This window comes from Thalia democratica, chromosome 2 (assembly GCF_965202585.1).
Source record: "Thalia democratica chromosome 2, ktThaDemo2.hap1.1, whole genome shotgun sequence".
NCBI lineage: Eukaryota > Metazoa > Chordata > Thaliacea > Salpida > Salpidae > Thalia > Thalia democratica.
The window spans coordinates 14,437,229-14,465,040 of NC_139166.1; the positions used below are offsets into that span (position 1 = coordinate 14,437,229).

The 27,812-nt window shown below is 25.1% G+C and overlaps 1 protein-coding gene across 2 annotated transcripts in view; it reads right to left on the reverse strand.

Moving 5' to 3' along the window:
• Nucleotides 1-3,830: 3,830 nt before the first annotated feature.
• The window catches only part of LOC145849598 (glutamine--fructose-6-phosphate aminotransferase [isomerizing] 2-like), a 29,204-nt gene continuing 5,222 nt past the window's right edge, over nucleotides 3,831-27,812 (reverse strand). Inside the window, exons 5-20 of one of the 2 annotated variants that reach the window (XM_082954563.1) lie at nucleotides 27,271-27,329; nucleotides 26,731-26,865; nucleotides 25,755-25,816; nucleotides 24,608-24,687; nucleotides 22,272-22,319; nucleotides 16,489-16,621; nucleotides 15,731-15,801; nucleotides 12,121-12,242; nucleotides 11,771-11,938; nucleotides 10,345-10,457; nucleotides 6,499-6,664; nucleotides 6,028-6,142; nucleotides 5,619-5,746; nucleotides 5,128-5,295; nucleotides 4,606-4,767; nucleotides 3,831-4,417 (exon numbers count right to left, since the gene is read on the reverse strand). In XM_082954563.1, the coding sequence (XP_082810689.1) occupies nucleotides 4,373-4,417; nucleotides 4,606-4,767; nucleotides 5,128-5,295; nucleotides 5,619-5,746; nucleotides 6,028-6,142; nucleotides 6,499-6,664; nucleotides 10,345-10,457; nucleotides 11,771-11,938; nucleotides 12,121-12,242; nucleotides 15,731-15,801; nucleotides 16,489-16,621; nucleotides 22,272-22,319; nucleotides 24,608-24,687; nucleotides 25,755-25,816; nucleotides 26,731-26,865; nucleotides 27,271-27,329 (1,775 nt within the window). In that variant the 3' untranslated portion in view covers nucleotides 3,831-4,372. The remainder of the gene's footprint in view (nucleotides 4,418-4,605; nucleotides 4,768-5,127; nucleotides 5,296-5,618; nucleotides 5,747-6,027; nucleotides 6,143-6,498; nucleotides 6,665-10,344; nucleotides 10,458-11,770; nucleotides 11,939-12,120; nucleotides 12,243-15,730; nucleotides 15,802-16,488; nucleotides 16,622-22,271; nucleotides 22,320-24,607; nucleotides 24,688-25,754; nucleotides 25,817-26,730; nucleotides 26,866-27,270; nucleotides 27,330-27,812) is intronic. The other variant, XM_082954564.1, reaches the window with a different exon arrangement.

Sequence of the window (27,812 nt, forward strand, 5' to 3'; positions counted from 1 at the left end):
TTATAATCAAGTATCAAATTCAAGTACTTTAAAGTTTACAACTGATATCACAACCTGCATTGTCGAAAACTTTTATTTAATAAATAAATGAAAAGGTGTTTTCTATACAAAAAAAAATTACAAGTTTTTTTTAACTTGTTTAATAAAAGTAAAACAAATATTTACGGACGGTTAAAAAAAACAAGGTTAGTTGAGTTTATTTTAAAACTAATTGCTGTATTTGTGTAAAATTTAAAAGTATTAAAAATCAAAGCTAATCAGAAACTATAAAATTAAATTAAATAATCAACCTAAAAAAAAAACAGTTATTAATACAGTTTATAAAAAGTTTGTAATTTATTTTTAAACCCAAAGGTTTAGAGACCAGATTAGTGATAAATAACCCAGCAAAATTAAAATCATATAAATTTTGGAGCATTTAGAAGTAAAGCAGCAAAAATGTTTCTAATGCCAGCTAACTAAAAAAAAATTTTTGGTTCAATGACCTGGATACGCAAAAAGACCTTTCGGCCATCGAGTTGCATCTTTTAAAAACTAAACAGTTTTATAAAAAATTATCAGCAAAAAAATTCTAAAAATTTATTTTAACATTATTTAAAAACAAAATTTTACTTTGTTGTTTCTAAATTATTTTTTTACTAAGTTGCAATTTTGTCTTGTATTGGTTTTAGTGTATTTTTACTTAAAAAAAAATAAAACGTAATTATACTATTTATCCAATAAATCACATGCTACTTTCACACAAAAATTTTTTTGAAAACGAATTCAAGCCCCAAATCTTCTTTGTGATCTTTCACTTGCTCGGGTTAACTTGTAGAATGGCTTCTAACTCTCATGCATTTGTCATTCTTCTGACCGTGGTTGTAGCACAGATATCAGACAGACTATTTAGGATCTATCAACCCAAACCCTGTTGATTTTTTTGTACCTACAAAAAAATCTAAATTAATATTCTAATAGTTTCGTAATATACAATCAGGCTAAACTAATTTGATTGCATTATACCGTTGTTAATCTGAGTAGTTACTCTAAAGATTGTTTTCTTTTAAACAGTTTGTGTGAAAACGTATTACTTGTTTGTTGGAACTTTAAAACAGATCTATAACTTAATGTAAAGTAAGAACCGTACTAACTTAAACTGTGCACTTAGACTTAAATATTTCACAGCAAAAAGTAGTTTTTTATTGCTGCTTTATTTAAAAGAAACATATGTTTATACGCTTTTGATTCGCTGTGAACTCATGACCAAAACTAATATGTTTTTGTTGGTTAATTTTTTATACATTCGATTATTAATACACGAACAAATGTTTAGATATTGAGTTGTCCTTAAAAAATGTTTGTAATTACATTAAATTATGTATGCTTGTTTTGGTTTATAACAGCAGTATCTAAAATTGTTTAATAATTGTTTTTGTAAAATAATGTTTTTTAAAGCAGCATCAAAAAACAAAATACTAATCTTTTAGCTAATAATGTTTAGATATTGTTTATTGAACGATTAAAAAGCGCTCAAAAAGTTTGGTCTAAGGACCTGGTGTATAAAGGAATCTTTCGGTTACCGAGTCGTACACCAAAAATTAAATGAAATTTAAAACAAGCTAATCAAACTTATACGTTTGGTTTATTAAGTAAGTTTATTTATTTTAGTATATAACGTTGATTTTCAAACGCTGTAACCAGATTTACATCCATTATTTTATAAAAGAGAGAAGAAAACATTAATTAAATGTAAAAAATATAAAAAAAGATACATTTTAAGATGAAAAAATTAAAAAGAATAAATTAAACTTTATCCATAACCAAAAGAACATAGTTTAAATGATCAGATGTATCCAAAAGTATTTTAAGTTTTTTTAAGACCTTTGCCAAAAAAAGAGTATACCTGTTATACACGTTCTTATAAATAACTTTATTATACAAAATAACTGTTTCATAATTAGTCAGTTCATAAATAAGAGTAGATAACAAATACGACAGTTTGATGTTTTTTAAACAGCATTTTTTTGAAAACAACAATTTAATCTCACTTTTATTCTTTTTTTTTTAAACTTAAATAAATAATATTTTGATAAAATTTTGAAAGTACAGGTATTGTATTTTAAACTCGTTTGCAGGTAAAACATTTACAGCTAAATATTTAGCTCCAATTTTGTTGTCGAGCAATATTGACCAAAACTTTAAATCTATTTATATATCTGTACATAAGTAGTTTAAAAACTTAGCATTAACTTCAGACCACATATAAACAACAACCTAGTAAAATATAAAAAAATTGGGAAGTTTTATTTGCACAAGGAACTTATTATTTTAGAAAAAAAGTTATGTGTCTATCAAAGCCATTTTAAACAATTACAAACTTAGCAACTTTCAAAATATTAATAAGGTAGGAGCTTCTCTAAAAAAGAATAATGTTGAAACACTTTTGAAAATGAGTTATAGTATAAGTATTATAAGTAGATTGTTTCATAAAGTATTTTTAAATTACAACTTAAAAGTATCATCTATGTCAGCTAGATTTATTAAGAAACGGTATACTTTTAGCTATTTAAGCAAATCAAACTTTATATAAACACTTTAACTTTTTATAATAAGTATAATATACTTTATCTTTAATTCAGTAATAAATTTAATACAGTATAAAACTTTATTATCAAACTTGCTGTTAAAAATTTTAATTTCCACATATAAAAGGTAACTTATATGAGGCACAAACTAAAAAGGCAAAAAAAAAACTACATACTTCAATAAAAACAAGTCTCCTACGTTTTTTGAAATACATACCTCAAAATTTTAAGAAATGTTGAAAAGCTTTTTATGAAAGCTTGATAGAAATACCCAGAGTGAAGCTGCTTTTAACTTTGTTTTATTGAAATAATGTATTGTAATAAAGCGTTGAAAACTTGATCAAAACAAGTAGAGCTCATTGAAAATAAAAAACTATTTTTAGGCGTAAAACTTATATTTCAGATTTTATAATTAAAACTGTTAATCTATTTAAGACTCAAACAGATGCACTTAAAATTGGCATGAAGCTTTAAAAAGTGTTTATTCACTTTTTTTGAAAGAATAACTTACTATATAAAAGTAATTATTTTGAAAAAAGTTGCTTCATGAGGTCTTAATTGTATTTTTGTTAAAAAAGAAAAACGAAACCTAATCATTTTTTTGATTTTCGCTTAGACTTTTACCTATTATGTACTACATTTTCCTTCCAAAAGATGTTTTGTTACACTTTATTTATAAAAAAATTAGTTTGAAATATTTTAAAACACAAAATTTTCAATAAAATCTGTTGAAATTCTATGTTTTAAAAACCATGTTATCCTTTTGTTAATGAGTCATGTTATCAGATGAAGCTATGTACTACTTAAGTTTACATCTTAAATAAGGCTTTATATTTTGATTTAAGTTGTAAAATATAGTTAAATTAAAATCAATTTTAAAATAGGTGTTTTCCCAAAAACCTATTTTTCAATATCATAATTTTTTTTAGAACCAATCTTGAATGTATAAATTCGTCTATAATCTAATTGATGTTGAGTGATTTTAGTAATTATATATATATAATTAAAGTAATTTTAATGTTTTTTCAAAGTATAAGTAAGTTTGTACATTTGTAGAATCCTACAAAATTTGAGTAATGAACGGTTTTATGCATTTATTTTTTAGTTAAACTAATTTCAGAGTTATCATACATTTTTTTATATATTAATTTATGTGAAAACATTCAACAAAAACAAATATTTTTATTGTCACGTACAAAATGCATAAATATAAAAAGCTCAAAAAATACTTACTTAAATAAAAACTACTTCTATATTGGACACATAAAAAATTAACTTTGCTTTCTGTGGAAATAAATTAAACATGGTATCTAGTTGAATATTGCACCTTAAAACTATTCTAAAATATATTTGATAAATTTTGAAAATAATCCGGAAAGTGAAACTTTAAAAAGTGATTCATTTTACAAAACTGCTACATTAGTTGTTAGTTTGAATATTTAAAATGTTAATTTCAATCTCTACACACTTTAAATGTATTTGGATATATAGAAACAAAAAAAAAAGGTACTATTAAAAAAAAAGTTGAAACTGCTTTACGAACATAAAAAGCATAAAATAAATAAAAATATTACATAGACCTTAAGCCACAATTAACTTGAAATAACTTATATCACAATATAGTGCGCTGTTTTTAATTGAGATTATGCTAAAGTGTTGAGATTTAAATACAAAATAATGAGCTAAAGTGTTAGTTGAAACTTGTGTTAGTTAAAAGGTCTGGGTTTGTTAAAAGGGATTAAATAACTGGTTTGTGTAGAAAGTGAATTTTAATGTATATAATAATTTTTTTGATTATTATTTTTTCATTCAACGGTGACTGATTTGGCCAGGTTCCTTGGAAAGTCAACCTGAAAGTTATTTATTTTTTAACAAAAAGTTAATTTTTTTAAACTTTTCAAATAAAAAAGGAAATTTTCAAATTATTAAAGTTAAAAATCTATACTAGTTTATAGTTTAACTTTTATCAAAAAAGTTTTTTTTTTAATTTAAATGATCCATTTAACAGATAATTAATAAACAACTCAATGTAATTCACATCTAATCCCTTCAGCTCGGCCATGTGGAACGACAACAGTTGTAGTGGGATTATGTTGAGTATTCCCTGCAAGCAGTCAACCGTGTGCGGCACCTTCAGCAGATGCGACGCGTACTTGCAACACTCGATGTCCCCTTCCTCGCATATCACTATCGGCCGGCCCTGGTGTGTTGAGTTTTACTTTAGGGGATTTTTTAGTAGATTTTGCCAACGAATTAGATTAAATTTCAAAAATTTATAAAAAGAGCATACATTGACAGAGGGTTTTATGTATAAAAATAAAACAAACATTTTGTGCATGAATTATATAGCTAATTAAGGAGTTATTTGTAATAATTTTTGTTAAAGATGCTATTCTTTTTCAAAACTGTTGTTATAAGTTTAAAAAAAAGTGTAGTTCACTGGTAGAATTTTCTTAACCATTTTATTTTATCTGTTCCATTTGTAATCAATGGAAAGACGTTTAAAGGTTGTTAAACTTATAAGACTTTTTATTAATTTAATAATAGTTCAATCACTCACATGCCTAGCAACGACTTGCTGCAGGGCGTTCTGCACCTTGCTGTAAATCTGGTCCTTGGCAACCACCAGTATTATGGGCATGTCCACGTCAACCAGGGCCAGTGGTCCGTGTTTCAACTCGCCCGCCAATATTCCCTCGCTGTGCATGTACGTTATCTCCTTGATTTTCTGTAGAAATAATGTTTTTATAAATTGTTTTATTACAACTTAAGTTTATTAGAATAACTTACAAATTGTTTCAAAGGAACTTTTACTACTATTGTTTTGTTATATATACTTTTTTAATTTACATTATTTCGGTTACTTTCTGCATAGATTTATTAATAATAATTTAAACTAGTATCCCAAAAAATACTATCAGAAAAACCTTTTTACTTATTCAAACTTGATTTTAGAGTAGACTTTGATATTATAGAATAAATTTACATTTCTATTTTCATTTACTTGTCAAATTTGCTACGTTTTATCCTTTATTTTCTAATAATACTAACAAGAGCTCCTTCTAGGCAGGTAGCGTAATTGTAACCCCTTCCCATTACGAGTAGCGATTTATTTTTGTGCAGAGTTTGCGACAATTTCTTTATTTCGTCATCCAGTGCTAACACTTGCTTGATTCGGTCTGTACATTGCATCAATAAAATTTATTTTTTCAAGCAATTTATATTAAAAACTAGTTATAGAGGGTTATTAGTAAAAAATTAGTAATTTTTGTAGAACTTGGTATATACAGTTGTGTTAAAAAATAAAATAATTAGTTACCAAATAATTTCTGTAGTGCCAGGTAAATGTCAGTCTATTAAATAAAAATATTTAAAAACAACTAATTACCAGGTAATCCCTGTAGAGTAGAGGCTGATATATGTCATTGTATTAAAACAAAATTATAATAAAACTATTTACCAGGTAATTCTTGAAGAGCTTGGTAGATGTCATTGTACCTTTCTCTTTTCGAAACTCTGTCTTCGCTCATCATCAACGCGAACATGACGAAAGCAACGAATTGTGACGTGTAAGCCTGTGACGTCATAATAAATTAATACGCTATAATGCGAAAACAGTTTGTATTGAGTTCTAACAATTATGAAAACATTTCAACACACCTTAATGCTGGCTTACAACAAAAAATTTTATATACAAATTTGTTTTATACCTTTTTTTTTCAAAAACTTGTTTGGCAAACTAAGTTTTGCTTAAAGAGCTTGTCAGTTTTTAAAACAAACTAAATTTTTTTAGTAAAATAAAACTTATTATTACTAACTTATTTTATAGCATCAACTTATAAATTAGCATTATTAATTCACCTTGGTGCGTATTTAGGGACCAGCGTTAATTGTTTAATAATAAATAAAAATGAAATATTTTAAAACTCACTTTAGTGCTGGCAACACCGATCTCGGGTCCGGCGTTAATGTGGACCCCGCAGTCGGTCAGCCTGGATATGGACGACCCGACCGTGTTGGTGATGCCCACCGTCAGCGACCCACGGTTCTTGCAATACTGCAGCGCCATCAGCGTGTCCGCCGTCTCGCCCGATTGGCTGAAATGTTAAATATTTTGATTTGATTGGTTGATAAAATTTATATAGGTTGCTGTCGTTGGTTGATAACTTTTAATAGTTTATTATTGAGTCAGTGCTTTTTTAGCCAATGAATTCCAATGAAATTAAATTTTAGAGAAATAAGAGCCTTTATTGGCAGAGAGTGTTTACAACTTACTTAGTTTTGATATTTTGTTAAAATTGTGCGCTATTATTGGTTATTAGTTGTTTTTTAGTTGAAAAGAAGACATTTAAAACTCTGATAATTCCGAGTAACTGTGAATGTATCTTATTTTTCACATTTGTTTTTTACCATTATTTTTTAAAATTGGACTTTTTGGAATATTTTATTTCTTTAGGGCTGCCATAAGATTTTTGAAATTATACTAAAAGTTTTCTGATTTTTTTCCAGGTTCATGAAAGTACCGTTAATTTTGTCCATTTTTAGCATAAAATTAACTTTAAGGTAAAAACTGTCTTTAATAGTATAAAATTATTGAAAAATTCTTAATGCTACTTTAAATGTGTTTTTTATTGAATAAATTTCTAACTTATACAGTATCTAACTAATATAAATCAAAACAATTGTATATATGATATACTTTTCGCATCTAATATAAACTATATTACATAAAGCAGAAATTATTTAAAATTCTAGGTTTTCAAAACTTTATTTCAAACAAGTTTTTTTTGCTTTAATTTCCAAATTATAGGTTTTTCTAGCCTTCCAGGTTTTATAGCAGCTCTGTTTGTTTCTGTTAAGATAATTTTTATACAATATATTTACTAGTTATTTTATTATATACCCTTGAAAATCTTTCGAACTGTCGTAATTTAAATTTTCATGAAACCTAATGTAAGTAAATGTACTCATACTATGAGTCATAGTGAGCACAAAGTTTTCTTACTTAGAATTTAATATATCTACTTGTGTTGACTATAAAAAATTGCTCAACTTACAGAGTTTATTAATAAAAGTACAAATCAGTCATTATACAGAATAATAATTTGTTCTTTTACTATCATTTAGTTAAAAGTTTAGCAAAAGACCTGCCTGTCAAATTATTTAAACTGTTTCATTAGACTTTATGTATTAAATTTGACGAAGATACGACTATTCATCAGCAAAGATTATGGCACTTATAATGTACTAAATGTAACAAATTACCTTTTAGTTAGACTATTTCGTCAAAAGAATAAACATTTAGTTGATGCTTTTGAACATAAAGTCTAAAACTAGTTTCCAAAAATTTTCTGCTTTTAGAAACCGGCATCTAAGGCTTGTCTTAATCTTTGTGGATTTAATTTCAGGAACACATTTGTTTTACTCACATACAACTTATGTGTTAGCATTTTATAAACAGCTGTCTTTGCCGAAATTCTAAATTTTTTGTCAGAGACGTTTTTATAACATAATATTAGTTTTAATTGACGTGATTTTGAATACGTGTTACGGAAACGTACAAGTATTTTACGTAACTAATATTTACGATGGCAATAAATCACCAATAAACGTAATAAATTTCAAAATAAACAAAAAGACTAGACGACGTCTAAACCATACAAAAAATTTTAAAAACTGTAAAAGCAATAAAATAAGATAAATAAACAAGGGCGAAAATTTCCTATATAAGTATTACTTTGAATAAATATTACGTTTCAGCAAACATTCTGTGATTTTAAGGACTGCTTCCCATGAAAATTTGAAGTGTTTTAAGTAAAGGGGCCGCAAAAGAAACATATTATTACGTCACAATAGGTGTATTTGTAAACAAACGGTGTGATGGTTGTTGTAGAGAATAAATTTGTACACGTTGGCTAATATCATGGGTTGATTTTAAAACTGTTTATTTTGGAAGTTTATGGTCTGATAAAAAGTTTTTGTTTCAAAAAGTGCTTCTTAAGTTTATTTAGAAATTCTAATTTATAAGATTGTTCTGAAAAATATGGCATAATAAAAACTTTTTAAATACTTTCTACCAGAGCAACTCTTCACATATTTTATAAATATCTACAATTAGATCTAAACTCTATTTACTTGTTTTGTTTAGCTTTATAGTATCTTCCATGTTTTGTTTTACTTTCCAGATTTAAATTGTAACTGAAGACTCCTTAAAGGGTGCTTTAGTTACTTAAGTTACTGTCAGAAACTTGGTTTTGTGAATAAAAATCTTGAATAATTTTCTGGTATATTTATTTGTCTTCTATTTTTAAATAAATTGAGAACTATTTTTGTACAACATAGAACCTAAAATATAAATCTATACTTTTTAAAAGCATATTTGAAAGTTTTGGAAAAATTCTAAAACTCAAACAGTTGGATTATTAGAAAAAAAAAACTAAAGATACCCATTCAGAGGAATAAATTTTCATATTTCGTAGTATTTGTTTCGCTCAAAGAGTTCTTAGTTTGTTGATCTTTTTTTTAGAACATATAAGTATACTTTAAGTACCAAAAACTTAAAGAAAAGATCTAACGTTAAATTACTTAATTTATTTTTAATTCATAATAAAACAAAATCTCGAGTTTTCAGTAAAAATTTAAAATCATATGAAAATATAATGTCAACAAAAATCCACTTAGTTATATTTAATAATAATAAAAACATTTAGATTTAAAAAAACTTTGAAATGTTGTTAATGTAATATAATGTTTAGTTGCTTAAATGTTAAGTATTTCTCAAAACTTAATTAAGTAACTTGATATTTTCTTATTATTTTTCAGTATTGCATTTAAAAAAAACAGAATTTTTTAACACATATTGCTTTTAGTAATTTATGTCACTTAAACTAATACAAAATACAAATTAATTTTGTAAAAACTGTAACTTATATTGTTTGTTTTTTAATTCTTTCGCAATTACACTTATTTGCATTGCAATTAAAACACTTTTAATGAAAATAACAAACTTTGCATTTCATAAAATTAACGCCTAAAAGTCGCCTTACACAAACATACAATTTAAATTACTAAACAAATACTTTTTTTTAATGCAAACTTTCAAATTTTAACAATTCGATAAGAGTTGTTGAACAAATATTTTACTTGACTCAATTTTTTAAAACTGTATGATGTAAGGTTTCTTTAATAAGATTATTTTCTCTTAAAATACTTAAATTTTAAAGATATAACTTAAAAGACAATTTATCATGATAGCTTGCGTTGAAGTCTTATTAAAACTATTACCTTTAAAAATAATCAATTTTGTAAGTTTTTTACAAAGTTTACAAACATTATTTTATTAAAATATACAGCCTTTTTAAGCTTTCTAATAGAATTCTAAAAATATGTATTTCCTAACTAAATTTTGCAATGTAAAAATGCTGATATTTAACAGATTTTTATTGTAAAAATAGAGTTTGAAACTATTTAGAATTTTAGATCATACTTATAAATATAGTAAACAAAAAAACATATAGTGATACAATTTAAAAAAAAATTAGATTTAGCAAAATATTCTACTCAAAAGATATAAAGAAACTTATGGTATTGAAATATAAAATAAAACAAAACTATAAATTTAAAAACATTCATTTAAAAGTATAAGCTTATACTTATATATTAAATCGCGAAATATTGAAAAAAATATTTAAATTTAAACAAAAACAACTTATGATTTATCAAAACTAATACATATAAAGCAATTTACAATTTTTTATTTATAAAAAACTAAACAAACCTGACAAAGAAGCAAACATCATCGCGGAAAATGGGTGTTTTTCTGTCGAGGAAGTCTGAAGCAAGTTCCACCATTACCGGCAGTTCACTCATTTCTTCCAATAACTGACGCGTCTGAATGTTTTGGATATAACTATCATAAAATAATTCAAAAAAACATCTCTTAGTGAGTGGAATGAGGTCCCGCAAACAATGATGATTTAAGTAGATAATTTATTTATACTTAACAAATTTTACAGCAAGAGCCGTATGACATGATGTCCCGCAAGCGACAATGATTTTATTAACTTTTTTATATTATCTATATTAAACTTACATCAACAGCAAAGTAAAACGATGTTCCGCAAGCAATGACGATTTAATCTATTTAATATTTTTAGTATATATATATTTTTGAACTTATCTGGCTGATGATTAAAGCTTTATGAAACATATGTACCAGAATTTTTAAAATCGCCATTTCAATAAATTATTTAAAAGCCCTGTAATGATATTAGCATCTCATTTTAATATTTTAAAGCTCGTGAATAAATATGGAATTTTTTGTAATAATAAAAACAATTTTCATTATTCTCAAAACAAGCTTTTGCAAAACAATTTTTATAACTCTTAAAACAATTTTCTAAAACAATAAACAATATTGTTTACTTAAAGGAGTTACATTTGTTTTAGTGCTAATAAAACGGAATTGACTTGCAATTACAGTGCAGTAGCAGTTTCGGCAAGTGTGCTTTAAGTTAAAATGCATTTTAAACACGTTAGATTTAAGAACTAATATTTTCTTGTGTGTTTAACTTTAGTTCTCGTATAGAGTGATGTAATTGTATCTTTGTGTTGTTTAGTTTATGTAAATAAATATAAGTGTTGTTTTGATTGTTGTACTAATCTACTTTAATAATCTATCACCCCCGTAATAAAATATCTGTATCGAGACAGCCCTACAAGTGGGCTCAGTAGAAGGTGTTTAAGTTTGAACATTAACCTTATTTTATATATATATAAATATATATATATATATATATAACAAATCTTACAGCGAGTGCGGAATGAAAAGATGTCTCGCAAGCGACAATGATTTTATTTATTTATTTTTTATTCAACTAACAGCTAATGCTGAGTGAAACGATGTTCTTAAAGCGATGATGATTTAATCAATTTGATATGTTTTTAACGTATTTATATTTAACAAATCTTACAGCAAGAGCAAAGTAAAACGATGTTCGCAAGCAATGACGATTTAATATATTTAGCTTTTTTGTATATATATAACAAATCTTACAGCTAATGCAGAATGGAAAGATTTCCCGCAAGCGATAATGATATAACTTATTAATTTATTTATTCAACAAGTCTTACAGCCAATGCAGAATGAAATGAAGTTCCGCACGCGATGATGATTTAATTTATTTATTTTCAATTCAACTAACAGCAAGTGCTGAGTGAAACGATGTGCCGCAAGCGATGATGATGATCCTCCTGCACCGCTTGATGTCGCTGATGTGGTCCATCAGTCCTCCCAGAACCACCCTCCTGTCCTCCCACAGCATCCTTCCTCGCATCGTGTTCACCACCGACTCCGGTTGCTCGAAGATCTCCTGCAATTATTTTTTAATTATTGATATTTTGCTTTAATAAAGTTCTAACGCTTGATGTTCTGGTTTCTTGAAGATCTCCTACGTGTTGTTAGGTTAGTTAAATAAAATTCTACGCCATTAAGTGTGTTTTTAAAGCTGTCATTTTTCTTTAATCACATCAATGCTTTAAATATTAAACAAACTTTCTGCATGAACGACGAATAATTTCCCTTCATGATTTGTTGCATTTCCATTTGAAGTGACTTGATTGCTCTTGTGGATACTTCGTTTGATTTACTGCGCTTCAATCTATGTATAGATAACCCTGTTTTTAATATAACAAGTTAGATATTTACATCTTTTTACAATAATGTTATTACCAATAACAATCACATACTACATTATTCAAAAGCTTTATTAAACTTGATAAAACAAAACAGCTATGTAGGACAACTGATAAACACTGAAATTATGTTTTAAAATATTATTTATTAATGACCTTTGCTAATAAAAGTTCAAAAAAGAAACAAGTTTGTTGAAACAGAACATTAGCAATTTATTAAAAGTTACAATGTTTCTCTGTTCCATGAATAAAACGAAAAAACATCATTAGTTATAATTAAGTATTTTCAAATTGTTATCGGTGCTAAATTGGTTATCATACTCTTATAGTAATTTATACTTAATGGAAACTTGGGGATGAAAAATAACTTTCAAACTTTATATTGTTTAGTAAAGTAATTAAGCTATTTGTTTCTTTTTATTGCATTTATTTGAAGACACAAAGATGAACATTCGAGAGCTTATTAGGTTTCTTGTGGAAGGGGCAAACTTTTATTTGTCATAACAATTTGAAAACAAATAGATTTTGAAAATATTTCCAAGGAGATAAAGTTTTTTTTTACATTAAAAACATTTAATGAACAAGTTAATAACGACAAAACTTTTTAATGATCAAAAGTACTGTGCAAATTGAAAACTTAAACAATATATTGCAAAAAAAAATCTACAAACCATTATTGGCACCTTTTTAACGTTTGCTTAGTTTTGTAAACTCAATACTACATATGATAATTTTAACACTCAAAAAACAAAAGAAACTGTAAATTATTTTTACTTAAAACTTGTACTTGGCTAAAAGTAACTACTTTACAACGTTAAATTATAAAAACCTTCACTAACGTATTTTTATACACAGTCTACTTTTACAAAAGTATAGTCATCAAAGATTATAAAATAATGTGCATCTTTTTAATATTATAGTTCACGCTTCCCTAAATTATGCTCGATACAAAAAAAAAATACTATTTAATGATTGATTTGAAAATAGGTTTTCGGAACTTGCTATTATTAAACTAAAAGACATTCGAAATTTTAAACGAAATACTAGTTATAACAAAATAATTTTATTTAAAGGAAATAAAACTACAATAACAGCATTTAACTTAAAAAAAAAATTTAAAATCCTTTTTGCAACAAAACCCGGGTTTTGTCAATTAACACGTTCCGCTACATTTCGCTAACTTTCTGCATTTTTAATTTCAAACTAATTTAACTTGAATTTTTGCAAAAGCTACAAATATCTGCAAAAATTGTTAAAACGACACGACTTAAACAAAAATCTGAGTCTAGAAATTTAAAACGAAAACTCAAAGTTTCTGCATCTAAGCTTTTCAAAGCCCAAGTGATTTTTGTTGTACAGTTCTTTTTTTTATCTAGACACAAAACTTTGCGGCAATTAACTTTCAGTAAATAAAGTTTCAGCAATCAATCACGATATTATTAAACTTTATTTAATCAAGGACTTTGCCCGGCTGAAAGTTATTGACCACCAAATGTTACTACAGCCAATATTTTGTGCAAATATTTATCAAAAGTTCAATATCATTGCTTGTTTGCTTTTACGTTACAAAATAGTAATTTCAACTAACAATTAATCTTTTGTTTTTTACCTTAAACCATGCAAGATTGCTATCTAATTATTTATTGATTTATAAGCATAACATTTTCTAGTTTATTGTACTATTTATTTTCATAAACTAAAATATAAATCAAAAAACTTAATCAACTATATATTTATACATCTTTAAACATATTAGAAACAGTTTTAAACTGGAATTAAATAAATGCTTTTAAACTTACTTCATTAATTATTCAAAATGTTGCTAGTACTTTTTAAAAAGAAATATTTTAACATATAGTATGTTTATATGATTTTATTCTTGTTTAAGTTTTTTTGCTCACTAAGTAAAATTTCAAAACTTTCCTGCTGTATATTAAGTAACTTTCAAAATTTCTGCATTTTAATTTGTACAAGATACTTAAAATATATACTAACACAGCTACTATTAAACGCATTTAGTACTATTACTCTGATCAATTCTTTTTGTATTGTAGCCTAACATATTAAATAGCTAAAAATGTAAGTAAACTCTAAAAAAGAACTCAACAAACTTAAAGTCCAAAAAATAAGTGTAAAAAGTAATAAAAAATGTACAAAAACTTTGCTTTCAAATTTTTTATTTATTACTTGGTATTTTGTACACTTTTATTTTAAAATCAAAATCTGCTGTCGAGATAAACTTCATGGAAAAATAGAAAAGTTAAGTAAAACTAACCCCTTTGACTCTTTGAAATAAACCTTAAAGCTATTTAAATGATATCAAATAATGTAATGCATCATTTATAAACTTAGAAATGTATTTATATAGTACATTTAACTTTTGAGAAACTTAAAAAGAAGTAAGAATAAAAACAATAGAAACAGATGCAAATAGAAACTAAACACCTATTGTTTTTCAATAAATTATTTCTTTCGAATAACTTGTATGTAATAGTTGCGAAATATTATACGGAACTTGAATGTGTACTTATTTGTTAGCTAATTAAACATGAAGTAATGTTTTCAAGGAATTGCTATCTGTCAGTTTCCAGCAATAGAAAGAGCTTGAAACTTGTTTGTTTAAAGTAAACATTTAATTTATTATTTATTAGATAAGGCGTGTGAAGTACTTAATGTCAATTAAAAACTCAACTTTTGCCTTTACGTAAAACTTATTGTAATTGTTTAGAATATGTTTACTTATTTATTTACTCACAAACATAATATGTTTCTTAATAAAAAAACAAGTTTTACAGAAAATTTTAAAATGCAAACAGCTATATGAGTTAAGTTTTGGTCAAATAAGTTTAAATTAAATATGTTATTTGGACTAAAGAGAAAATAATAAAAGTGTTAAATTCGGTACCTAATTAAAAACTTGAATATTAGGTTTTAAACTTTTTTACACTTTTTAATGAGGAAAAAAACTTTTATTGAAACAATGAGGTTCCAAATTAGAAATTTTTAAAGGCTTCTTACTTTTTTACCAACAATGTGTAGTGATTAATCTTCTTTAATTTGTTTTTGTTACAAGTTTTGTTTTTACATACAGTAAAAGTTACTGTTTTCTAAAAACATAATTTATACATTTATAACATAATGTACTGCAAAAACAATATAATAGCAAAACTTTTTGTAAAACTTTTTAAAAATTACGACCATCATGTAAACTTTAAAGTTTATTCTAAGTCTATTCAAGCATGAAGTTTCAACTTAAACTATCATTTACATCAAACTTTCACTTTATAAAAATACCAAAAACTTTTTATTAATACCGCTCTTAAATACTAAGAAGTTGAAGTAATTATAATTTCCAAAAGGTAAATATAATGCTCAGCAAAGCAACATTGAAGCTACAGGATAGTTTTAAACATCATCTCAATTATTTATTTTTGTTTAAATTAAACAATTTTTAGTATTTGTAATCTAACCTCCATCAATGAGTCCAGCTACATCTTCGTCTTCGAGATAAATAACTTGTTTAGTGTGTTCTATTATGGCACTGAAATAAAATAAATTACTTATTTGTATGATCTATTATGGCACTGTAAAAATAATAAAAACTTTTTAGTATGTTCTATTATGGCACTGTTAAATCAATTTACATTTTTCAAAAAAATAAAATTTTGTATACAACAAGTTGTTTAAATATTCTCAATATGCATTGTAATAGTGCTTATACTCACTTTTAGATTATTAATAAGTTTTTGCTACTTTGAGCTTTGTGGAAAAGAACTAATATAAAACTTTCAAAAACTGGTATATATAGCTATGAGCTTTGACTTCAACTCATCTAAAAAACGTTAAAAAACTATACTTATCTAAATTCAGTTTTAACTGATTTATTTAAGATTAACTATAAAATCCTAAACTTTTTATTTTTCTAAACAATTTTTTTGAGCATTAACAAACACATTTTTAAAACTTTGCATCAAAGGCAAAGAAATATTTTATTAGTTTATTTTAATGTTCAAAATACAATTAAAAACATATCAATTAAAAAATGATTCACTTAAAATAATCAAAAAAAAAAATTAAAAAAAAAAAGAGTTTTTTATACAAACCTGGCGTCTGAAGCGAAGAAATACTCGATTAATTATCATCGTTCAAACAAGTAAAAATATGAAACTTTGTAAATAGCTCATTTTTAAGGAAAAATAGAATACATTGCTTTTTACAACAAACAAACCTGGCATCTGAAGCGAAGAAATATTCGATTCCTTTTCCCTCGTCATCGGGGTACAGCTCGGCCGTGGACGCCAGCCTGTCCCCACCCCTCATTCCCGAGTCCCTCCTCTGCTGAGGGTTGGAAGCGCTGCTCGCTGTTTCGTTATAGGGGATTTTTTATTTTGTGAAAAATTTCAAGTTTGATATTTTATCATATGATGTATAGTTTTCATCTATTTAAATACCAGTGAGTTATTTTATTTCATTAATAAAAGAAATTTTTCTTTTGTAAAATTCAAAAAGTGTTACTGTTTTTTGAATACGCTCAATTGTTTTAATTGCTAACAAAAATATAAGAAAATTAAATTTGCGTTTTATATTATTTTTACTTAATGAAGACTTCAAAAGTACTTGAATGGAAAGAAATTTATAAACAAATTAAAAAAAAACGAAAGTAAACACTTAATTATGAAACATTTTGTAAATGGAAATAGCAGGGCACAATTTGCTGACTAATTAAAATTTATCTAGTTGTGCTTAATTAAGTAATTTTTTGAAAAATTTTCATAAAAAGTTTCTCATAATTAAGTAGTTATTTTTGCTAGCGCTTAAATTTCGCACATTTAAGGTATGATAATTGGTGTATAGAATACTATCTAAAAACTAAAAATAAAATTAAGTTCCTTTATGGTTTCCATATTTGCTATAAATATTATTTTTGGAAAATAATTTATCTTGATAAAATAAAGAATTTTTAGGAGAAAACATGAAGTAGTAGAATTTTAAATGTTTAACATGAATCAGTTCAAATAAGGCATGCAACAAATACGCACGAATCATGAATACAAATATATCATCACATGCTGTATTGATTTGTTGAAATAACGTTTAAACAACAAATAAGTGTAAAAAATTCCAAAAGCTACAGTAAATCGATGAAAATGTGTTGTAAAAACACAACTTTTTTCCACTCATATTCATGTGAACTTTTGTGAAATCACAACTAAGTTGATAATAGTTCATTTTTTTCATTGTACCAACAAAAAGTGCTTGTAAAATTGATAAGTAAAAACAATGATAAGCACAAGAAAATATTTAAGTCAGACCCAGGAGTTATCAAAGATTTAAAAACTTGTGCAAACATATAACTTATTTGTATTATCATTCTTAATTATAAAATCCAGTTGCCTAAAGATACAATAAAGAACTTTAGATTGATGGAAAATTTATAAGTAAACAGGATATTCTGTTATAGTGTTTTTCCTTTTTTTACATATGGCTGTACACATGTGTATTTGAAGAGCGTAAAGGTCAATATAAACTAACTTTTCATAGACAACAAAAAAAAGTAAGTATAAATTTATGTATTCAGCTTTGAGAATTTGAAAAAAAAACATCAAAAGCTTCAAAAGTCAAGTTGTGGCTCAATAAAAATATAGATAGGTGACACTTTTGCACAACTAAGTCAAGTTATCCTAATTCTTACCCTTAATTCCAGAGAGTTAAGTTTAATCAATAGCTCTGAAACCCATGCAAAAGTGTCACTTGTAAGTTTTTGACACAAGATATTATCAACTGAAGTAAATGGATGTTTTGAAAACTTTTTATACCGAGAGTTTTACCAGAAAAGCACCTTTACAAAATGTGTTGTAAAACTTGACAGCTTAGTATAATCAATTAAACGCATACTGAATTTTCTGTTGTTTAAGTTGAGATATGGCCTTTTTAGAGGAGCAAGCTAGCAAAGATACACTAAAAAAACATTTTTTTTTAAATTTAAGCTATTGCTTTATAAGTGCAGTCAATTAAGCTTTTAATTGTATACTAAAGGCTGCTTTACTTAAAAATCTTATATAGCTTTATAAGACTAACAGGTAAATACTAGTATAAAAATTAAATTAATTTATTTCACTAGATGTAAAGATAAATTATACAAAATTACTATACAAAGTGTGATTTTTTTTATAAAAAGTGACAGTGTTTGAAAAATGTTTGGAAATTAAATGCTTTGCAATTCTTCACTTGAGCTAGCATGCCAAACCCAGTCATAAGCAAACTTTGTGTAAAAAATAAGAACATTTTTATAAAGATGCTACTTAATATTTGCTTAATTTCAATAAACTTTTAAAGAAAAGTTCAGACAAAGTTCTGTGTTTTTAAGCTGTAAAATTTTTAGTAGGAGTAAAGAAACTTTCAATTAAGATAATAAAAATTTAAACTAAGTTATCCTATTTGTTTTAAAAAATAAAACTTTATACAAAAAGTTACAAAAAAAAATTATAATTTAAAAACTTAAAAAAAAAAACATTTAGCTTTGAAATTTAGCAAAAACTAATAAGAAAAACAATTTAAAAACTAGAACAAATCTAAACTATTTCTCAGCCTTATTTTTTAAGTTTGCAACTGTCTGCTTGGCATGCAGCTTGTGTAAGAAAGGTGCAAATAAATTGCTTTATATTCAAACCATTATTTTCATCAGTTTTGTCCTCTTGAGGTTTCTTGTGGTTTTTGTACTCGCTCAATGAAGACAAGTTGGTGATCTTACCTACAATTATGATTTGCAACTTCAATACAAGCTCAACTGTTTATTGATCTTACCTGAGTTTAACTTAAGTGTTTCATTTCCTTAACCTAGATGGTGATCGTATATCTACATCAGGGTTTTTCAAAGTGGCCGATATCTTTAAAAATGATGACTATTTTTTAAATTTCTGTCAAGGGGTGTGTATGAAAATGAGTTTAGGAAACCCTAATCTACATAATTCTGCATACAAATTAAGACTCGTTTTAATACGTTTTGTACACCAGTTTAGAAAAATGCGTAAGTAGAAAAAAGTAAGTATAAAAAAAGTTGAACTATATATTTTTAGTTGTTTATAGTATTAATTAACTGAAAATATAAGAACACCTTATAATGAAAAAATACAATTTTATTTTTACATGTAAATTACAATATCTTATTGTTTAAATAGAACAAAGCAAATTACTTTAAAAAGTTATAGGATTTTGTTATGAACTTTTTTATTACTTTTGCTTAAATTTTTAAGTATAAAATAACAAAAACAAACAAGTAAAAATTTAAAGTCATATAGAAGGTATATAGGAAACAGTATTGTTACGTAATAATAAACAAAAATGATCTATGGGAAAAATGCCACAAGTATTTCTTAAGCTTGCTTACGTAAGTTCTTCAATATTTCTTGAGAAAAACTACTAATCTTTAAATAAAATTTTTTGAAAATTTATTTTAGAATTTTTGACATTGGTCAGACTCGATGAAAACTTTATTTTTGTGTATGAAAAAGTATAAAACCATTAAAAAAATTAAATGTAAAAGCTAACACTGTATGTAAGTTAACTTGTGAACTCTTCAAAATTTCTTGAGAAAAACTACTAATTCCAACAAAAAAAAAAGAAAAAAACACGTTGGAACCTTTTAAACTTTTTTTGGAGTTAGAAAAGTTAGTTAAACTTTTAGTATGAAAAATTACAGAAACTTTAAAAGACTAAAAAACTTAATATTTATTAAAGCTAGCAATGTATGCATTTTCTTTTAAATAAGTTTTTTTTTCACCAAAAAATGTATACGAATTTATTAGACCTTATTCAACCTCATTTCTGTTTGCTTTATAAAAGTTTTATTCAAAACAGTTTAAAAAAAAATTGTGCATAAATAGTAAAGAAGACTTTAAAACATGAAATAAATGCCTACTTATTAAATTATATACTACAAAAAAGGGTTTTAATGATAAAACTTTTGGTAAATATATTCGAAAAATTGTGATAAAATATCTGATGGATATAAAAAATTAATATATGTAATAAATAATTCGATGAGTTGTTGAAACTTTTTCAAGTAAATAAAAAAGCCCATACAGTAAACAAGTTAAAGTTTGGTCCAGTCAACTTTATTTATTAGTTTGAGTTTTCCATCTACTTTTTATTTATTACCCAGTGGGCGTTTGTATTTTGTTAACCAACCACAAAAGTAAGCAAATAAAGTTAATAACTTTCAGAACAACGCAAACAACAATACCATTGTTCAAACTGTTTGACATGATGATAAAGTTACACAACAAGAACTTGTTTGTTTTTTTGTGGTAAAAACTTATGGTAGATGTCAATAATATTGTATACAAGGGCGTAAACTACAGCCAATGAGTTAATTAAAAGTTTGTATATCAATATTAAACTTTAATTTCCAAATATAGGCACAATTGATACTACTTGTTGTTTAAAATACTTAAAGAAGCTGAAAAATACTGGTTTAATAACATAATTTTACAATGTTAAGTGCATATTAGACTTGTACAAGAGTTATTAAAAGTTCAGATTTTATGTAAAAACAGCTTATTATGTAAATGCTTTATCATCTAAAAGTATTTTTAATTCAAACTGGAAAAAATATTTGTGCAATAATATTATTTTACAACACAAAGTAGTACAATCATTATCAAAAGTTCAATTGTCGTAAGTTAAATTTAGGTATGAACTTATATTAAGTGGAAGATTTGTATATTTATTATATAAAATAGCTTAATAAATAACATTTTTAAATTTTTTACATTTAAACTAAAAAAGTATTTTTCCACTCAAGTTGTCAAAATATGCTGGTACACTAATATTATTTAAAAATTTAACGCAGTATATTTGTACAATCCTAATTCAAAAGTTCAAATATTGCCAAGTTAACTCAGGCATGACCAGGTCAATCGTGACATGACAATAAGATTGTGACGTAATAATAAAAAGGCTTCGATTGACTTGAATTCAAAAGTACTTGTCAAAAATGACAAAATTAGAACCGGGGAAAATTTTTAAAACATATTAATAATTTTTTGTTCTGTGCGAGCTTTGAATAAAACGAGTTCACTTTGAAATACAAAAAAACTTAGTTGATTGGGAAAAAATATAGGTTTATTTTTAAATACTACTTTTCTAAAAGTTTTTAGAAAACTTTTAAAAGTTACAAATGTATAACATAAACAATATTTTTTATACAAGCTTTAAAAATTTGGAATGCAAATATGAACCAATGAACGTTTTACAATTTCTTTACCACACCAAAAGTAATCTAATTATATTAACTTTTATAACTGAAACTAAAACTTTACTATTCAAAAGGTATACTACTAACCTACCAACTGAATAAAAAACTACTTAAGTCTACATAAACTAGTACAAAGCTACACAGTTATAAATACTCTCGGTTGGTTAAAATTTAAATCTATCTATGTCATTACAGTAAAACTTTCATGAACAATTTATAGTGTTTATTTGGGAATCTTTAAAATTTTTGTCTGTATTAAAAATTTGGTGTCAAAATGAAAACGATTTAAAATTGTGCTGATAAGCTAAATTATTCTTAATAACCAAACAAGAACCTTTTTTAAGAGTAAATACAAACTCATGCATAGGCATTGGCATGCTGTTTACAAAATATTCTGCATACAAAAACAAAACTAAGGTCAGTTTATACCCAAATAATCTGATTTTACTAGAAATATAATTAACAAAATGCTATTAGTGTAACACAATGTCAGTACTCATTCAATACATGCATTTAGAAAATAATTTAAACTGAATTTATTGTAAACATTAAACGAGGGACACACTTTAAGTATTTGAAAATCTTAAACTACGAAATCAACTTTTTAAAGCCTTCATGGACTTTTTTTTTAAATTAGAATAAACTACTAATTTTGAAAAGTTCCAAAACAACTACTTACAATTCAGTTCAAATTATTATTACATTAGTATTCAACCCACTCACGAACAAAAGACAAATTAACAAAAATAAATTACCCAAGTCTTCCAGAAATTGCTGGTTTGCCTCCCTTGCCGAAGGTTTGTCTGAGAATACCAATTAATTGAAAATAATTACATAATATAAAAATCGCCACGACCGGGACTCGAACCCAGAACCTCCCGGTCGTAGGTATTTTTAAGAAAATTATGTGTTAGTTAGTTGGTAAAAAACTAACGATTCACTTAGTTTTAAGTAATAACTAGTTTAAATAATTTGTTTAAAACTAAAACTATTAAGAGCTATAAAATGTTATAAGTTACAAAGATTAAAAATTTGTAAAATTTTATACAAAGCTAGTTTTTAGATTTTTCAAAACTACTTAGAAATTAGGAAAAAACTGTAATCAATTTTAGGAAAATAACTACTAATATATTTTATTGGTTAAAATAGGTTTTCTATAATAAGAAAGTATTTGGGTCACAAAGCAAATTTAAGTTCTGACAATTTATTTTTTTTTATAAAATTACACACTGGGTCAAAAATTAACTTGAAACTATAAAAAAAACAAGTATGTCCACTTAATAAAGATAGTAATAATATAATTTCGAAAAAAAACAACAACTCATAATTATCAGAGTTTGAGTTATCAGAACTTGAATTGTCTTGAACTAAAAAATAAGTTATTCATAACTACTATCAAATTAAATTCATTAACTAAATTATCTTGGTTAAATCAAAATTAAATCTAATTATTTTTAGTAAAACTAGCCGTACAAAATTAAATATATTACCAACTAAGCAACATAAATGTTCTTATTTTAATAACAATTTATTCAAATAAAACTTCAAAATTGGTTAAAAATGAATTAAAAAAATTTTTTTTTAATTTAAGGCTACTATTTCAACAGTTTTGCTATAAATTAAAAATAATATATTTTATATGTATTTAAAGAATTTGTTAGGTTAGAAACTAATCATTTTAAATATATTTTAAAGGATTAAAGTCAATTAAAAAAATAATAATTGGTTATAAATGCTTATTATAAACATTAGTTACAGTGTCTCTAAAAAGCTGTGTTCTTCTATAAAAAGCAAGTGGTACACTTTTAGACCGACTGTTTTCAAAAAACTTGATAAAACCAAAGTAATTAAACAAAGTCTACTATCTACTTTTTCATTGCAGCAAGTTTACTTTTAATTAATTGAAACTACGGTTTTTATCTGGTAAGATTTCCAAATTTGTAAGCCTTCTAAACAATTAAGCTGGCAAAAAATGCAAATTACTTTGTTATCAAAAAGATCTATATTATACAACTTTTTTTATATAACTATTTTGTCAGTAAAATGAAAAACTTAAGTAAAGTTCTAATTAATTATCTAGATACTAGTTAAAAATAAATTTGGGTTTTGTAATTTAAAACTAAAAATGTCTAAGTCCACATAGAGGATAAGCAAATGTTAATTATAAAACTATCTATTAAAAAAAAATTCCAGATACAAACTTTCAATTAAGTAGTTTTGAAGCATAAGAATGTATACATAGGGAAATTGGTTGATCAATCCTAATTAAAATGGAGAAAAATGCGGTTAATTAAGTAGAAAATTAGGTTTTTAAACTACCACAAAAGAAAATTTGAACTACTTCAAAATTGCATACTCTGATATTTTTTTCTATTGTAATTTTTAATAAAAAAAACTTTTTGATTGTATTTTGTAAACAAGATTACAAATTAAAGACGACGTTACTACTTTTGATAAAAACAATATTCTTTTTTAATTATAATATATTAACTATCTCAAAGTTAATAAAACTACTTTGATTTTTAACTCGACCAGTTCATTCTTAGCAGAATTTAAAAATTTACTAAGTCTTTAAAATTGTTGTAGCTACACTGTATTAATACATTTAGATTTAATTCTAGTGTATGTAGCTGTTTATACTTAAGTTAAATATATATGACTACACTATATGATATATAATGTGTAACAGAATTAGTCTTATTTTTACTAAGCTTTGACTTAAACAATGCCTTGATGTGTCTTTTTCCCTAAACTTTACACACCAGAAATTAAACTTGTTGTTAAAGATATAAAATATTTTAAATAAAATACTCTAATACTTTTTTTAAATTATATGACTAAAATGGTGACAATTTTAAGCAAAAACTTAAAAAATTTACTGAAAAACGTAAGCAACTTATCTTTTGGTTCAAAGGCAAATAACCTATTTAATTACTATTTATTACTATTTTTAATCAAAATTTTAAACTAACTGAATTTTTTGATTAAATATACAAAAAATAACAAGAAGCATACATGATATAAATGTCAATTTAGAAACTACTAAACTAATTTTTCTTATAAACAATTTATTTTTTTAATGAAAACTTACAAGAAGAGTACATGATGGGAATGTTGTCGGTGGAAAGCTTTGATCTCGATGAAATTCCAATGACCATCGGACTTCCCCTCCTGTGAAACAAAATTCACGAATTCGTTGAATGTTGAACTTACGAATAACCAAGAAATTAGTATATTCAAAGTTATATGGTGAAATATATAGTCTGAATTTCGAGTCGACATATATAGAAAACATATAGCATACATTAACGATTAGTTTTCATTGTGACCTTTATTTTGTACTTTTAATTTGTTTTATATTAAACTTAGAAAACTCTAGCAAATAAAGTAGAAAGCAATAATGTAAATAAATGTTAATGAAGTTACTTTAAATTCAAAGGAAGTAAATGAATAATGCGTGATTTTTACTACTAATTTTATTAGGAACTTAAACACTTTTAGTAATTTTCACACTTATTTTTTCATTGTGAGTTTTACATAAACTTAGAAAAACTTATCCATTTTCAACTGAAACTTTAGGTTTTCAATTAAATGCCTCTCATTATCCATTAATTTAAAGAGAATAGAAAAAACTTTGTAGTCATTCAACGAAACAACATCAAGCATAGTATTTTTTACTACGTATTTAAAATATGTTTTATTTCTCCTAAAACGCTTTGAACTTGATTATTTTTATCGAAAGCAATCAAAACTGTGAACTTATGCAAACAGTAAAAAGTTCATGTGAATTTTATTATCGTGTTTTGAATTTATTATAAACTTTACGGTAATAAAAGTATTTATTGTTGATAAAAAATTTTTAAATTTATCAATTGTCAAGGTTGAAAAATGAATGTTAAAAATCATTTTTATATCAATTTTTCATACTTTTAAAAAATATTAAAAACTTAAATATCAAAATATTTCTGTTATAATTACTTAAGTTTTAATAAACAGATTTCAATGTGTGCTATATTTTTTCAACAAAAAAATTTCTTTATCTAACTGGCTATTGATTTAAACAGCAATCAGTTTATTTTTAATAGTTAGTTCAACAGAACAATAATTGTTCGTTAATTTGGTGTTTTTAAAACTAATCATACTTAAAACCTATACACACAGTCGTGTGATACAGTCTATTGTTATTGCACTATAGAATATATTTATTTTGTCTTATACTGATAAATCTTTAAACATACTTGCAAGCAACACATTGGCCTGGGAAAAGTCTGCTTTTGAACACCAACGCGAAAGCTCCTTCCTACAAAAAAAAAAACTGTTAACATATTTTGTTTTATAAATAAAAAATCTACTTATTTTTGAAAAAAAATTATTAGCTGAAGTAAAACCCGTCTAAATATAACAACAACTTTATTATAATTAGTCTTACTTACAAAAGTCAAAAAAAAGTTACTTAACTGTTTATAATTATGTGTTTTAGTTAACATCATAATAGTGATAAAGTTTATTCAATGATAGTAACAAAACAAAAGTTAATATGTTTTAAATAGCAATGCACCATTTACTTAATTTGATGCAAATTAAAAACTGCATTATGAACAACTAAAGTATGTCAAGTATGATCTTGTTTTAAATAACTCAGTAAACAAAAATGTGATTAAAAAATAGAATTGTAAATTTTTTTACAAAGAATTAAAAAAAATTTTAAAACACAATTTAAATTTTAGGTATGAACAACAAAGTACTTTGAATTGTTATAAACCTTACGTATATAAATATATGATCATTTACACAATGATTTTAACAACATTTTTACTCAATTTATTAGTCAGATATCTACTGGGCTAAAACTTGATTTATTTTCTAAATGTTTAAAACGTATTTATTAATAGTAAAATCCTCAATAAAACCTATTAAAAACTGTTTTTAACAAACAAATATTATATTTAACATAATAAAAAGGTTTCCAACAAGCCTTTTTAAAAACAAACTATGAAAAAAACAAAGTAAAATTTTTAAGGTAAGATAAATATTTTTTAGGAAAGTAAAATGATGTTTGAGCATTAAGCAATTTTGCAATAAATTTTAAAACTTGCAAATTAACGAAATGTTATAATACAATTCAAATAAACAAACGAGTTGTTGGATGACTCTTTCGACCAGTGTAATGAATGAAATAAAAAAAAACTTGAATAAAAAATAAAATAAACAAACAAGCTGTTGGATGACTCTTTCGACCAGTGTAATGAAGGAAATGGTTTCTTTTTCTCTGTTGTCCCACAAATATTTGATCAACTTGGCAATGACTTCAGTGTCAGTATCCGACTCAAATTGGTAGTTGTGACTCTCCTGTAAAAAAATTTAGAACATTCATACTTATTTTTGTTTATATTGCCACTCAAACCAAATCAAATAGTTTAGTAGACATTAACACCAAATCAAACTGGTAGTTTCCTAGAAAAATATAATATGACTTTTAACGTTACTTATTTTATTGGTTATTTTCTTATGCATTGTTTTATATGAAAACTAGTTTGTCTAAATTTTAAAAGTACACACTAATACTATACTGAAATCGTACTTGTTATTTTATTGCTAAAATAACAAAAATGTATTAATTAGTACATTAATACACGTGTGTGCTACTTACATTACAGGGTCGTTAATTTTTTAGTAAAACTCAAAACACTATTTGCATTTTTACGTGTTATTAATTCGGTTTTAGAGTCGTTTTTAAAAGACATTTCAACTTACCAAAAAAGTTTTGATTGTCTTGTAGTTAGTAATGATGCCATTGTGGATAATAACGAAATCTGCAAGTAAATTTAGTTATTGTTAAAAACTTATAAGTTTGAACATACTTAATAAACTACGGATGCTTAAATAGACTCAGATATTTGTTTCTCGAAGTAGAAACCTCTAAATTTTTATTAAATAACTATATTAAAAATACTATACGCTTTATTAATAACTTTAAGTAATAATGTTAGTGCAATCTTTGAAAATTAAGTAACACTTTTCTGCAGCTAATGTTTAAAACTAAAATTAAAAAACTTATTATAGAAAATTTTTGTTAACAGAAAGATAGATCAGTTTAAATTTTGGAAAATGCTCATTACAGTATTTAAAAGAAATAGGATTCAGTTTTTTAAATTAAATAATAATTATAATAAACTGATAGGAATTAAATAGTACTTTTACGACCAGATGTTAACAATTTTATAAAGATTAGACTTCTATATAAAATTTAAAAACTATTGCTTAAAAACTGTATGAGAAGATATATTTCTATGAAA